This window comes from Pristiophorus japonicus, chromosome 1 (genome assembly GCF_044704955.1).
Source record: "Pristiophorus japonicus isolate sPriJap1 chromosome 1, sPriJap1.hap1, whole genome shotgun sequence".
In the NCBI taxonomy this organism is placed as follows: domain Eukaryota; kingdom Metazoa; phylum Chordata; class Chondrichthyes; family Pristiophoridae; genus Pristiophorus; species Pristiophorus japonicus.
Window position 1 is genome coordinate 152,532,004 of NC_091977.1, and position 13,687 is coordinate 152,545,690.

At 45.5% G+C, this 13,687-nt stretch overlaps 1 protein-coding gene across 3 annotated transcripts in view; it reads left to right on the top strand.

The window, feature by feature from the left end:
* The first annotated feature begins 3,667 nt into the window (after nt 1-3,667).
* Nucleotides 3,668-13,687, top strand: part of tmem232 (transmembrane protein 232) — a 243,252-nt gene continuing 233,232 nt past the window's right edge. For all 3 annotated transcript variants that reach the window (XM_070865244.1, XM_070865252.1, XM_070865259.1), the window contains exons 1-2: nt 3,668-3,844; nt 7,368-7,547. In XM_070865244.1, the coding sequence (XP_070721345.1) occupies nt 7,411-7,547 (137 nt within the window). In that variant the 5' untranslated portion in view covers nt 3,668-3,844; nt 7,368-7,410. The remainder of the gene's footprint in view (nt 3,845-7,367; nt 7,548-13,687) is intronic.

Genomic DNA, 13,687 nt, shown 5'->3' on the forward strand with positions numbered 1-13,687 from the left:
GGCCCAGGAATGATGAAGGAACAACTATATATTTTCAAGTCAGGATTGTGGTGTGATTTAAGGGGAAACTTGGAGGTGGTTGCGTTTCCATGCACTTGCTGACCTTATTTTTTTATGGTAGAGGTCATGGGTTTGGGAGATGCTGTCAAAGAAGCCTTTGTGAGTTGCTGCAATGCATCTTGTAGATGGCACACACTGCAGACATGGTGCGCCAGTGGTGGAGGGAGTAAATGTTTAAGGTGGTGAATGGGTTGCCAATCAAGCCGGTTACTTAGTCCTGGATGGTGTCGAGCTTCTTGAGTGTTGTTGGAGCTGCAGTCATCCAGGCAAGTGGAGAGTATTCCATCATACTCCTGACGTGCCTTGTAGATGGTGGAAAGGCTTTAGGAAGTTAGAAGCAATGTTGCCGCTAAGGTGTGCTCATGCGCCCTCGCAGTACTCTGAAAGGTCTCGCGCAGGCCGCTCACTGGCTTTTACATTGTAAATACCGTGCATGCGCAGAAACTTTACAAGTCCGCTCATTAAGAAGCAGGCTGCGCAGCTTACAGAGAACATTGGTGAGGAGGTGAGTCACTTGCCACAGAAAGCCCAGCCTCCGACCTGCTCTTGTAGCCAAATGTTTATATAGCTTGTCCACTTAAGTTTCTGATTAATGGTGACCCCCCAGGATGTTGATGTTGGGAGATTCTCTGTGATTCTGTAATGCCGTTGAATGTCAAGGGGTGGTGGTTAGAGATCTTGTTGGAGATTGTCAATGCCTGGCATTTGTGTGGCACAAATGTTACTTGCCACTTATCAGCTCAAGCCTGAATGTTGTTCAGGTCTTGCTAAATGAACGGCATGGACTGCTTCATTATCTGAGGAGTTGCAAATGGAACTGAACACAGTGCAATCATCAGTGAACATCCCCACTTCTGTCCTTATGTTGGAGGGAAGGTCATTGATGAAGCAGCTAAAGATGGTTGGGCGTAGGATACTGCTTGAGGAATTCCTGCAGTGATGTGCTGAGGTTCAGATGATTGGCCTCCAATAACCACAACCATCTTCCTTTGTGCTAGGTATGACTCCAGCCTGTGGAGGGTTTCTCCCCTGATTCCCATTGATTTCAATTTTACTAGGGCTCCTTGACACTTGGTCAAATGCTGCCTTGATGTCAAGGGCAGTCACTCTAACCTCATCTCTGGAATTCAGCTCTTTTGTCCATGGTTGGATCAAGGCTGTAATGAGGATGGAGCCAAGTGGTCCTGGCGGAACCCAAACTGAACATTGGTGAGCAGGTTATTGGTAAGTGCCGCTTGACAGCACTGACTTCCATCACTTTGCTGATGATTGACAGTAGTCTGATGGGGTGGTAATTGACCAGATTGGATTTGTCCTGCTTTTAGTGGACAGGACATACCTGTGTATTTTTCCACGTTGTCAGGCAGATGCCAGTGTTGCAGCTATACTGGAACAGCTTAGCTAGAGGCGTGGCTAGTTCTGGAGCACAAATCTTCAGCACTACAGCCAGGATGTTGTCGGGGCTCATAGTGTTTGCTGCATCCTGGGCACTCAGTCATTTCTTGATATCACGTGGAGTGAATTGAATTGGCTGAAGACTGTCTTCTGTGATGGTGGGGACCTGAGGAGGAGTCCAAGATGAATCATCCACTCGGCACTTCTGGCTGCAAATACTGCAAATGTGTGGGGTTCCACCATCATTGAGGATGGCGATGTTCATGGAGCCTCCGCTCTCATTAGTTGTTTAATTGTCCACCAGAATTCACGACCATATTGGCAAGACTACAGAGCTTTGATCTGATCCGTTGGTTGTGGGATCACTTAGCTCTGTCTATAGCATTCTGCTTCTGCTGTTTAGCGTGTAGTCCTGTGTTGTAGCTTCACCAGGTTGGCATTTCATTTTTAGGTATGCCTGGTGCTGCCCATGGCTGAACTTTGATTTGATCCATTGGTTGCTTAGCTCTGTTTATTATAACATGCTGCTTCCACTGTTTAGCCTGCATGTAGTCCTCTGATGTAGCTTCACACCAAGTTGACACTTCATTTTTAGGTACGCCTGGTGCTGCCTCTGGCATGCTCTTCTACACTCCTCATTGAACCAGGGTTGGCCCCCTAGCTTGATGGTAATTGTAGAGTGAGGAATATACTGCACCATGAGGATACAGATTGTGGTGAAATACTGCTGCTGCTGATGGCCCACAATGCCTCACGGATGTCCAGTTTTGAGCTGCTGACTCTATCCCATTTAACACAGTAGTAGTGCCACACAACACGGTGGAGAGTGAAGATGGGACTTAATCTCCACAAGGATTGTGCGGTGGTCACTCCAACCAATACTGTGACAGATAGATTGGTGAGGAAGAGGTCAAGTAGGTTTTTACTTAATATTTGGTTCTCTCACCACCTGCCGCAGGTCCAGATCCAGGACTCGGACAGCTCAGTCAGTAGTGGTGCTACCGAGCCATTCTTTGTGTTGGACATTGAAGTCCCCCACCCAGAGTACATTCTGTGCCTATGCTACCCTCAATGCTTCTTCCAAGTGGTTTTCAACATGGAGGGCAGTAATTAGCAGGATATTTGACCTGATGCCATGAGACTTCATAGACCCCGGAGTCAATGTTGAGGACTCCCAAGGATACAGGGATACTGTGCTGCCACCTTTGGTGGGTCTATCCTGCTGGCGGGATGGAGGAGTCTGAAAGCTATGATTCAGTGAGTACAATTGTGATTCTGTTGCTTGACTAGTCTGTTGGACAGCTCCCCAGATGTTAGTGAGGATGACTTTGCAGGGTTGACTTTGCAGCCAACTAGGCCCACCAGATCGAGTAAGGACGGCAGATTTTCTTTCCCGGAAAATCATCGTCACCATTACTGATACTAGCTTTTTATGCAGATTTATTTAATGCAATTGTGGGATTTGTACTCATGTCTCCGGATCATTAGTCCAGTAACATAAACACTATGCTACTGTACCTCCAAGTTTCAGATGATCTTTGGCTACAAGGATTATAGTCCTCTGCAAAATCTGACCATCTGTAAAAGTAGTGCGAAATGAGTGGAATGATATTTTATGTTCTGCCCACTACCGCCCCATTTTAAAGCGTAAACGGGATGGTAAAGGGACAATAATTGCTTTAATTATATGGGCATGAGAAGAGGAGAAAAAGCTAGTATCAGTAATGGTGACGATGATTTTCCGGGAAAGAAAATCTGCCGTCCTTACTCGATCTGGTGGGCCTAGTTGGCTGCAAAGTCAACCCTGCAAAGTCATCCTCACTAACATCTGGGGAGCTGTCCAACAGACTAGTCAAGCAACAGAATCACAAATGTGGTGGCTACCTTGAAACAGGTAAATATAGAAGCATGAGAGGGTGGTATCATTGCGATGTGGTAGTATTTTGAGGCATTGGTAGAAACAACTATGTCGACAAGTCTAATTGCTTGCATTTCATCAGAAATGAGGAGATTTTTCGGGGTGAAGGACTGTCTGTGCAAAACCACTTCACAAACGTTTTAAAGCCAGCAAGATACTTAAAAAAAAAATGAGAGCCTGTTTTGCAGAGTCCTGCTTCCAGGCCGCTGTTCGCTGCTGAGGTGGCGCGCGCTTCACTTGGTCTCCATAGAAACCGCCGGGACACAACAAAGGATGCGGCGGGGTGCTGAGCATCGAGTGACTGCACCGCTCCGCACCGCTCCGGGGCTGCTCCAGGGTTCAGCCCGCGCAGCCAGCTGCCTTCTGTCGCAGCTTGTGGAGGTTCAGTTTGGAGACTGAAGGCCAAGAGGGAAGAGGGCAAAGGTTGGGACTTTGCTGTGAAGATTTGAGGTCTGTCCCCGGCATACACTGGTGGGTAATCGTCCAATTTCTATTTTATTGCAGGTCCTCTCTCTTACGATCCTGTAGTCTTACTGTAAAATGTCTTATTTTTCGTCTATGGCATATTCCATTGGACCACTAGAATTGTGCTGAAGAATCCTATTTTCTTTTCCTAAATGTTTGATTCCTTTCCTTCCTCATAACCACACTCCCGTTTCATGAAAGCATATCAGCTTGTGACCGTGAGAGCAGTTGGTTACTTTCTTCATGATCAGGCAGCTGGGCTGGTAAAAGCCGACTTTGGACACTTTAAACATGGTTGGTGGTTGACATTGAAGTGACAGTGACCTGGAGAACAGTGACAGACTGAAAGAGCTAACACTGCATATATTAGATCGGTAAATTTTTAGCCCAACAAGGAAGGAGGCGGTGCTAGATCTAATTCTATGCAAGGAACAATGGAAAGACAAGGTGCATCTAGGAAACAGTGAACGGAGCATAATTAGGTTCAATATCCAGACTACCAGTCAGCCACAATGGCTGTTGGTCCAGTAGCCAAGAGGGAACTTCCAAAAGAATGAATAAATATCAGGGCGAACAGAATCTGAAGAACTTGATATGGCAAAAGTACCTAAGAATTACAGACTGCAGTAGGAGCTATGAATATTGTTTATTATAAAAATAGGGTGCCATGGGACATCGCCCTCTCGAGGAAAACAACTGCAATTCTAACCCTAAAACAAGCAGAATTTAGTCATATTCATATAATAAACAATATTCAAAGCTCCTACTGTCTGATTGTGCTGGTCCCAGCTCCGATCCCTGATGATTCTCTCTCAATGTGTGGTGTTATACTGGTCATTTCACAGACATGAGTGACTTATTTACTGAGTCTAATACTATCCATTCACCAACACCTTGAGAGAGAATCATCAAGGATCAGAGCTGGGACCAGCACAATGAGGGAGAGGGTTTCCATGAAAAAGAGACAAGTGAATCCAGGGAAATGAGGATTGTTGATGGATTAAGGTTGAAAGGTAAGAAAGTATGTGAAACTACTAAAAAGATTACATTAATGAACAGATACAAGGTTTTGTCTATCAATGCAGAAGGAAACAAGTGCCCCGATTTTAACTCTGAGTGGAAATCGGGCAGATGGGGGCTGAGGTGGGCGGCAAACCGTCCTGACCTCGGCATTATGAGGGCCAGGCCTCATCTGAATGCCCCATACCTAACATTCTATTAGCCTTTTAATTAATTTTTTGTACGTGTCCACTAGCTTTTAATGATTTTGTACGGGACCCCTAAATCTCTGCTCCTCCACAGTTCCTGGGTTCATGCAATTTGGAAAAAGCTCTGCTTTTCTTTTCTGAAGGACCTCACACTTCGCCACTTTAAGCTCCATCTGCCACAGTTTTCCCCACACACTTAATCTGTCAATGTCCCTTTTAAATTTTCTGCACCCATCTACACTCTTTGCTGTGCCACCTAACTTGGTGTCAGTGGTACCCTGCTCCTGACAAATTGTCTAGAACATGACCTTGTCATCACTAACACCTTGTTCTGCCAGAAGGACAAGTACAAGGCATCGTGGCAACACCCTCGCTCCAAACACTGGCACCTGCTCGACTACGTCATCGTTCGAGCCAGGGATCGCAAGGACATGCGCATCACCCGCGCCATGGCAGGAGTTGACGACTGCTGGACGGACCACCTCCTAAACCGTTCCGTCATCAACATCAATATAGCCCCAAAACAGCAACGGCAGCAGAAGCAGTGCCGCCACACAGCACTGCCCTCCAGTCATCAAGATCCACTGCTCGGTCCTGGATAACGTGGACCACTTTCCATACCTCAGGAGCCTATTATCAGCAAGGGCAGACATCGATAACGAGGTTCAACACCGCCTCCAGTGCACCAGCGCAGCCTTCGGCCGCCTGAGGAAGAGTGTTTGAACATCAGGTCCTCAAATCTGGCACCAAGTTTATGGTCTACAGGACTGAAGTGATACCCGCCCTTCTGTATGGCTCAGAGATGTGGACCATATACAGTAGACACCTCAAATCACTGGAGAAATATCACCAACGATGTCTCCGCAAATCTTGCAAATCCCCTGGGAGGACAGACGCACCAACGTTAGTGTTCTCGATCAGGTCAACATCCCCAGCATCGAAGCACTGACCACACTCGAACAGCTCCATTGGGGGGGCCACATTGTTCACGTGCCTGACACAAGACTCCCAAAGCAAGCGCTCTACTCGGAACTCCTACATGACAAGCGAGCCCCAGGTGGGCAGAGGAAATGTTTCAAGGGCGCCTTCAAAGCCTCCTTAATAAAATGCAACATCCCCACCGACATCTGGGAGTCCCTGGCCAAAGACCGCCCTAAGTGGAAAAAGTGCATCCGGGAAGGTGCTGAGCACCTCGAGTCTCGTCGCAGAGAGCATGAAAAAAACAAGCGCAGGCAGTGGAATGAGCGTTCGGCAAACCAGACTCCCCACCCACCCATTCCTTCAACGACTGTCTGTCCCACCTGTGACAGAGACTGTCATTCCCGTATTGGACTGTCCAGTCACCTAAGAACTCACTTTTAGAGTGGAAGTCTTCTTCGATTTAGATGGACTGCCTATGATGATGTATGATCAGCAAAGTTGGATATGTGGCTCTTTATTCCTTCATCTAAATCAACAAAGCAAATAGATTGTTAAACTGCATAACCAAAACAGTTACAAAAGAAAATCGGGCCTATTCGCTTTTGCCTATTTTGCATTGCCCAAGCCAAATTTCTACCTCATTATGTCTAGTTTTGGATGATCTACTTTAAGAAGCCTGACAAGATAATGAAGATTGCATTGAAGAGATTCCATGAATGAGAAATTTTAGGTATGATGAGAGGCTGGAGAAACAGAGAATGTTAAGAGGCAATCTAATAGAGATTACAAAATTATGCGATCTTTTGGTGAAATAAATCAGGATAAGCTTTTTCAACTGGTTGGTGAGGTGGTAACTAGAGGACATAAATTTAAGATCATCACCAAAAGAACAAACTTTCGGAGAAAATTGTTTATGCAGAGGATTGCTGGGACATTGAATGCTTTACTCGAATCAGTGATACTATATCCATAGTAGCTTTTGAAAAGGAAGTGGATAAATACTTGAATAAATGAATTTTAAAAGGATATTTGGAAAGGCTGGATTGGGACTAAGTGGATAGCTTTTTCAGAGAGCTGGTGCATGTTTTATGGGACAAATGGCCTCCTTTATAGAATTTGTCTGATTTTCATCCCAATGAAATCAATAGAATGAAAATCAGACAGTTTCTAATGAAGTGCAGACTATCTGCTCTACTAGATTACTGTCCAGGCAGTGAAGACAACTATCCCTATATCTTGGCTATGCTGGCATTCCTAAATCACTTAAATTGTGCTTTCATGGTTTATAACATAATTTCAATCTCTTGAAGTGAATTCTTGCCTTGCAACTCCTTCCAAAGCATTCATTACTGTATATATCACTATACTAACTTTTTGCCTTTTATTTATTGTGAATATAGGTATAGACTTTGAGATACGATACACAATCGGTCGCCTGTAAAGATGCCGATATTCAAGATCCCCATAGTGCACAGGTTTGGGATAATTTCCCAAGCTGATCGACTACTGCTTGAAGGTAGACTTTTGCAAAAGGCTGAAGAAACCCTGAAGCTTTATTATTCAAAGGATGCCGCAAAAAGGTTAGGTAGTACTTTAGTGCCTAATTAGTTCATCACTAAATATGTATTTATTTAGCTTATTATGGTTTGATGTCAAATATAGTTGACATACTTAGTTACTCGGTACAAAATAAATGAAAATGATTATTTGACATCTTACTTTTAGTTCATTTTTTAAAATGCATTTTTTATTATAGTTCTTCAGCATAACACATTGACATGCATTTTTACATTGTTTCTGTGACATACAATATTCATGGCTCAGTGTACATACTGTGGCATTTTATGTACTGCTGGGGCTGCCTATTACATTAGCGTTTATTGAACTTTTGGCTGAGTTGACACAGCTTTGTGAGTTTCCACAGACAGGTGGGACTGGTGTATGTGCCCCTCTCACATGGCACCTGGGTTCTGTCGTTGTGCTAGGCAACCAGTTTCAGCAGGCCAAGATTGGGGTCACATTTTGGAGAATTTCTCTTGCTATAGCCTTTGTTTGGGCTAGGTTCCATGGAGAATTTAGCTCTGAAATTCCACATATCTAATTGCACTAGATTTGTACCAATGAATTGGGATTCACGCCCACTGGTATTCTGCAGAGCTGAATCCAACATCATTTACAGAATCAGCTCATTTAAGTATCATTGGCCGTTTGCTAGTGTAAATCTCATATTAAACGGGCTTACTGCTCTTGGGTGCTTGGAAATTAGAGTGCAACCTTTAAAAGTCTGGCTGAAGATTTCAACAGCAGATAATCAGTTTCACTGAATTGATTGTCAGGTAACTGTAACGTTTAGCTCATGCTTCCACTTTTCAAGAATGTCTTCCACAGGAGGATCTGGCAGGGATAGCAGAAGAAAGGGCAAGGACATTGCTATGAAGAATAAAAGAGGAGCACACAATTTCAATGAGACCGACCTCCAAACTCTCCTCAAGAAGGTTTGGCAAAGAAGAGAGTGATTGCTGGTTCCCCATGGGAGCATGCCACAAACATGTCTTGTGCTATTTGGAGGGATGTGGCACTGGCACTAAGTGCCATCTCTGTCACCCCCAGAACTGCAGACTAATGCTGCAATAATTTCAATGATCTGATTAGAGTGGGCAAGGTAACATACCACCCACTTTCCTTTTTCTTCATTGGGCACCCTGGGTACCAGTACACTCTTCATCATCTAAAATATGAGCTGCACAACTAAATCTTCACATTGCACTCTGTTTAAGCATAGCACTAACTGTGTGTCTTATAGTATGTGAAACCAGCAATTACTTGCACACAGAAGCTTAAAATCCCTTCCTCCAGTTTAACATGGTTTTACGTTTTTCCCATTAATCTAGACATGTTCAAGTTGCTGATACTAACAGATCTTGGTGTTCCGATTTAGGATTATCCACCATTAAGGAACAGCCATTTCCAAACCTCCAGACCCACAAATTTCAAAGAGGAATAATCAGTTGGTAACAAACAGAAGTGCAAATAATGAGTTTCTTAAACTCTGAGGGCTGCTTGCCTGGTTTTGAGGGCCGCATATGGCCGATGGGCCCCAGTTTGGTCATCCCTGCGCTAAAATATTATAACATTAAAGCAGCTGTGAATAATTGTAACTCGCTGTATTACAAAAGGATATAAATTATCCCCTTGAATATATAAAATAGGGGTTTAACACCTATTAAAGGACCCCTTTGACAAATTGGTCACCACTGTGCGGGACAGGCAAAGGTAAGCTTTAGGGGTCAAAATTCGGTACTGCCGATTTTGAGGCGGTGTCACCAGCTGAGAGAATTTTTTAATGCCAAGCGTTAGGTGCGAAAAATGCGAAATTCAGTTTTGCTGCCTGAAAAGTGGATTGTAGCATAAAATCATGGCGTTGCACACTTACCTGGAGGCAGTAAGTGGTATTGAGTGGGCCGTTAAGCGGGGCCTCAACATCTGGGCTTTAGGCTGAGCCACAGACATGGATTCCATTGAGGCATTGATTGGGTACCTCAATGCCTCATGGTTATATTCACTTCCCAGGCACTCACTAAGATGGTGAAGATGGCAGACCTAGTAGCAGTAGCTCATCAGTGTGCCCACACATTCTCGGATGCACTCCTTGATGCCCTGGAGAGATGGCGGGAATTGCTCAGGATAGAGGCTGGGAGGAGACTACAACCACCAACTCACCGAGCGAGATGGAAGGAAATCTCAGAAGAAGTTTCTGCGAGTGACACGGTGGCCAGGACAGCCACTCAATGCTCTAAAAAATGGAATGAGATGACGTGCCTGATGAGGGTGAGTATCTTATATGTGAAACATCAACATGCTATGCTCTGAGCTCAATGTGCACTCTTTGCTCAATCCAGGCTCTGCGTGGGTGAGGCCAGGTGCAAGGTTCCCATTTGAAGCCTCACCCACTGCAACGGCCTGTTAACCTTGTTACTCGGTTCTGCAGACTCATCACTCTTGTTGTTAACTCCTGTCTTCATATGTGTCTCAAATCTGGTAGCCTCCCTGTTACTGTTAGGTCCTTGGCCCCTAATTTAAGCATTGCCACAGCGAGTCCACGCAGCGAATGGAAGTTACATCGAACTGTGAAGACTCTCATACAGTAACATCTACCAAACTATGTAAGACACTTGGGACACATTGATAGAAGGGCTCTAACTCAGATGTTCTCTTTAATCTTACATGAGAAGCTCGTCTACAGCCGCAGGGAGCAGATGATGACTTGAGTAGGGGTCTCTGAACTCCAGGAGTTGACTTCGTTGAAGGAATGCGTCTCGGCCCTGATGGGCATTCAATTTGGTGCCATAGCGGTGGGTCTCGCTGACCCCCCTGGGGACAATAATGGTATATTGAATTCCTTTGCAGCATCTGGCAGGCCACTTCGGCTTGACACCACAATCCTTCATCTCTTTCCATGAGACTGCCATTTTCGAATGTCTTTGCCGCTCCTAGCCCCCTCCCCTGCAGGTAACCACTCTTCTCTGGCTTTGTGCTTTCAGATGATCAACCAGACGGCAGGGGCCTGCATGTCAGCCTTCCACTGCAGGTGACGGTGGAGAGGACGAAGAGGCGGAGGACACCTCTCTGGAAGTGACAGAGGATCCAGCATCCTCACAGAGCAGGGCCAGCAACTTTTTCTCAGAAGGTGTAGTCAGGGAGATGGAGGTGGGTGATGCTCCAGGACCCAGTCGCCTGCAACGATGCTACGGGGGAGGGGAGATCAGGGGGCCAGTTCCCCGGAGGGTGTGTGCGCGCCTGAGTGATGCTCAGCAGCACTCTGATGATGAGCTGACTTAGAGGATCTCGCAAGACAGTCATTGCAAATGCACAGCAATTTTGTCAAGGGTGCCCGAGAGTGTCGATACACTTGCTTTGAGTGTGGTGGAGGCTGCCTCAACAATTGCATTTGTGTCTCAGCAGCCCATTGAGCCCATCCTTAGTAGATACCAACGGATGTTGGATGTTTCAAGTGACCATGCGGTCCCAATACGGTGGCATGGGCTATGGCTGACGTGGCTGTAGCCATTGAGCACTAGACCGTGCTATGGTAGGCCTGCAGACTGTCATGTCGTCAGTGAGTGGTGGTACCAACCAGCTCTGTGGTGTGCTGCAGTCGCAGTCTGCCCTGATGCAGAGTCAATTTGAATCTATGCAGGCACTGACTGCTGCCATAAAGTCTGGGGCCCTATTAATTGCACGGGGAACTAACGTTGGCGAAGCATGGCAGCAATCTGTGCTCAGCCAGATAGCTCCAGATGCTGAGGTCCTGCCCCGGGGGAATAGCAGTGTGTCGGGCCTGTTGGAACTTGATGTCCTCTCTCAGGATGACATAGAAACATAGAAAATAGGTGCAGGAGTAGGCCATTCGGCCCTTCGAGCCTGCACCACCATTCAATAAGATCATGGCTGATTATTCCTTCAGTACCCCTTTCCTGCTTTCTCTCCATACCCCTTGATCTCTTTAGCCATAAGGACCATATCTAACTCCCTCTTGAATATGTCCAATGAACTGGCATCAACAACTCTCTGCGGCTGGGAATTCCACAGGTTAACAACTTTCTGAGTGAAGAAGTTTCTCCTCATTTCAATCCTAAATGGCCTGCCCCTTATCCTAAGACTGTGTCCCCTGGTTCTGGACTTCCCCAACATTGGGAACATTCTTCCCGCATCTAAGCTGTCCAGTACCATCAGAATCTTATGTGGTTCTATGAGATCCCCTCTCATCCTTCTAAATTCCAGTGGCCCACTTGATACAGTCTCTCCTCATATGTCAGTCCAGCCATCCCTGGAATCAGTCTGGTGAACCTTCGCTGCACTCCCTCAATAGCAAGAACGTCCTTCCTCAGATTAGGAGACCAAAACAGAATACAATATTCCAGGTGGGGCCTCACCAAGGCCCTGTACAACTATAGTAAGATTTCCCTGCTCCTATACTCAAATCCCCTAGCTATGAAGGCCAACATGCCATTGGCCTTCTTCACCGTCTGCTGTACCTGCATGCCAACTTTCAATGACTGATGAACCATGACACCCAGGTCTCGCTGCACCTCCCCTTTTCCTAATCTGTCGCCATTCAGATAATATTCTGCCTTCGTGTTTTTGCCCCCAAAGTGGATAACCTCACATTTATCCACATTATACTGCATCTGCCATGTATTTGGCCAATCACCTAACCTGTCCAAGTCACCCTGCAGCCTCTTAGCGCCCTCCTCACAGCTCACAGCGCCACCCAGTTTAGTGTCATCTGCAAACTTGGAGATCAATTCCATCATCTAAATCATTAATATATATGGTAAAGAGCTGGGGTCCCAGCACTGAGCCCTGTGGCACTCCACTAGTCACTGCCTGCCATTCTGAAAAGGACCCGTTTATCCCGACTCTCTGCTTCCTGTCTGCCAACCAATTCTCTATCCACATCAGTACATTACCCACAATACCATGTGCTTTAATTTTGCACACCAATCTCTTGTGTGGGACCTTGTCAAAAGCCTTTTGAAAGTCCAAATACACCACATCCACTGGTTCTCCCTTGTCCACTCTACTAGTTACATCCTCAAAATATTCCAGAAGATTTGTCAAGCATGATTTCCCTTTCATAAATTCATGCTGACTTGGACCAATCCTATCACTGTTTTCCAAATGCGCTGCTATTTCATCCTTAATGATTGATTCCAACATTTTCCCCACTACTGATGTCAGGCTAACCGGTCTATAATTACCCGTTTTTCTCTCTCCCTCCTTTTTTAAAAAGTGGTGTTACATTAGCAACCCTCCAGTCCATAGGAACTGATCCAGAGTCGATAGACTGTTAGAAAATTATCACCAATGCATCCACTATTTCTAGGGCCATTCCCTTAAGTACTCTGGGATGTAGACTATCAGGCCCTGGGGATTTATCGGCCTTCAATCCCATCAATTTCCCGAACACAATTTCCCGCCTAATAAGGATATCCTTCAGTTCCTCCTCACTAGACCCTCCGTTCCCTGGTACATCCGGAAGATTATTTGTGTCTTCCTTTGTAAAGACAGAACCGAAGTACTTGTTTAATTGGTTGCCATTTCTTTGTTCCCCATTATAAATTCACCCGAATCCGACTGCAAGTGACCTACGTTTGTCTTCACTAATCTTTTTCTCTTCACATATCTATAGAAGTTTTTGCAGTCAGTTTTTATGTTTCCGGCAAGCTTCCTCTCGTACTCTGTTTTCCCCCTCTTAATTAAACCCTTTGTCCTCTCTGCTGAATTCTAAATTTCTCTCAGTCCTCTGGTTTGCTGCTTTTTCTGGCTAATTTGTATGCCTCTTCCTTGGATTTAACACTATCCTTAATTTCCCTTGTTAGCCACGGTTGAGCCACATTCCCCGTTTTATTTTTACTCCAGACAGGGCTGCACAATTGTTGAATTTCGTCCATATGATCTTGCCATTGCCTATCCACCGTCAACCCTTTAAGTATCATTTGCTAGTCTAATCTAGCCAATTCGCGCCTCATACCGTCAAAGTTGCCTTTCCTTAAGTTCAGGACCCTAGTTTCTGAATTAACTTTGTCACTCTCCATCTTAATAAAGAATTCTACCATATTATGGCCACTCTTCCCCAAGGAGCCTCGCACAACAAGATTGCTAATTAGTCCCTTCTCATTACACATCACCCAGTCTCGGATGGCCAGCTCTCTGGTTG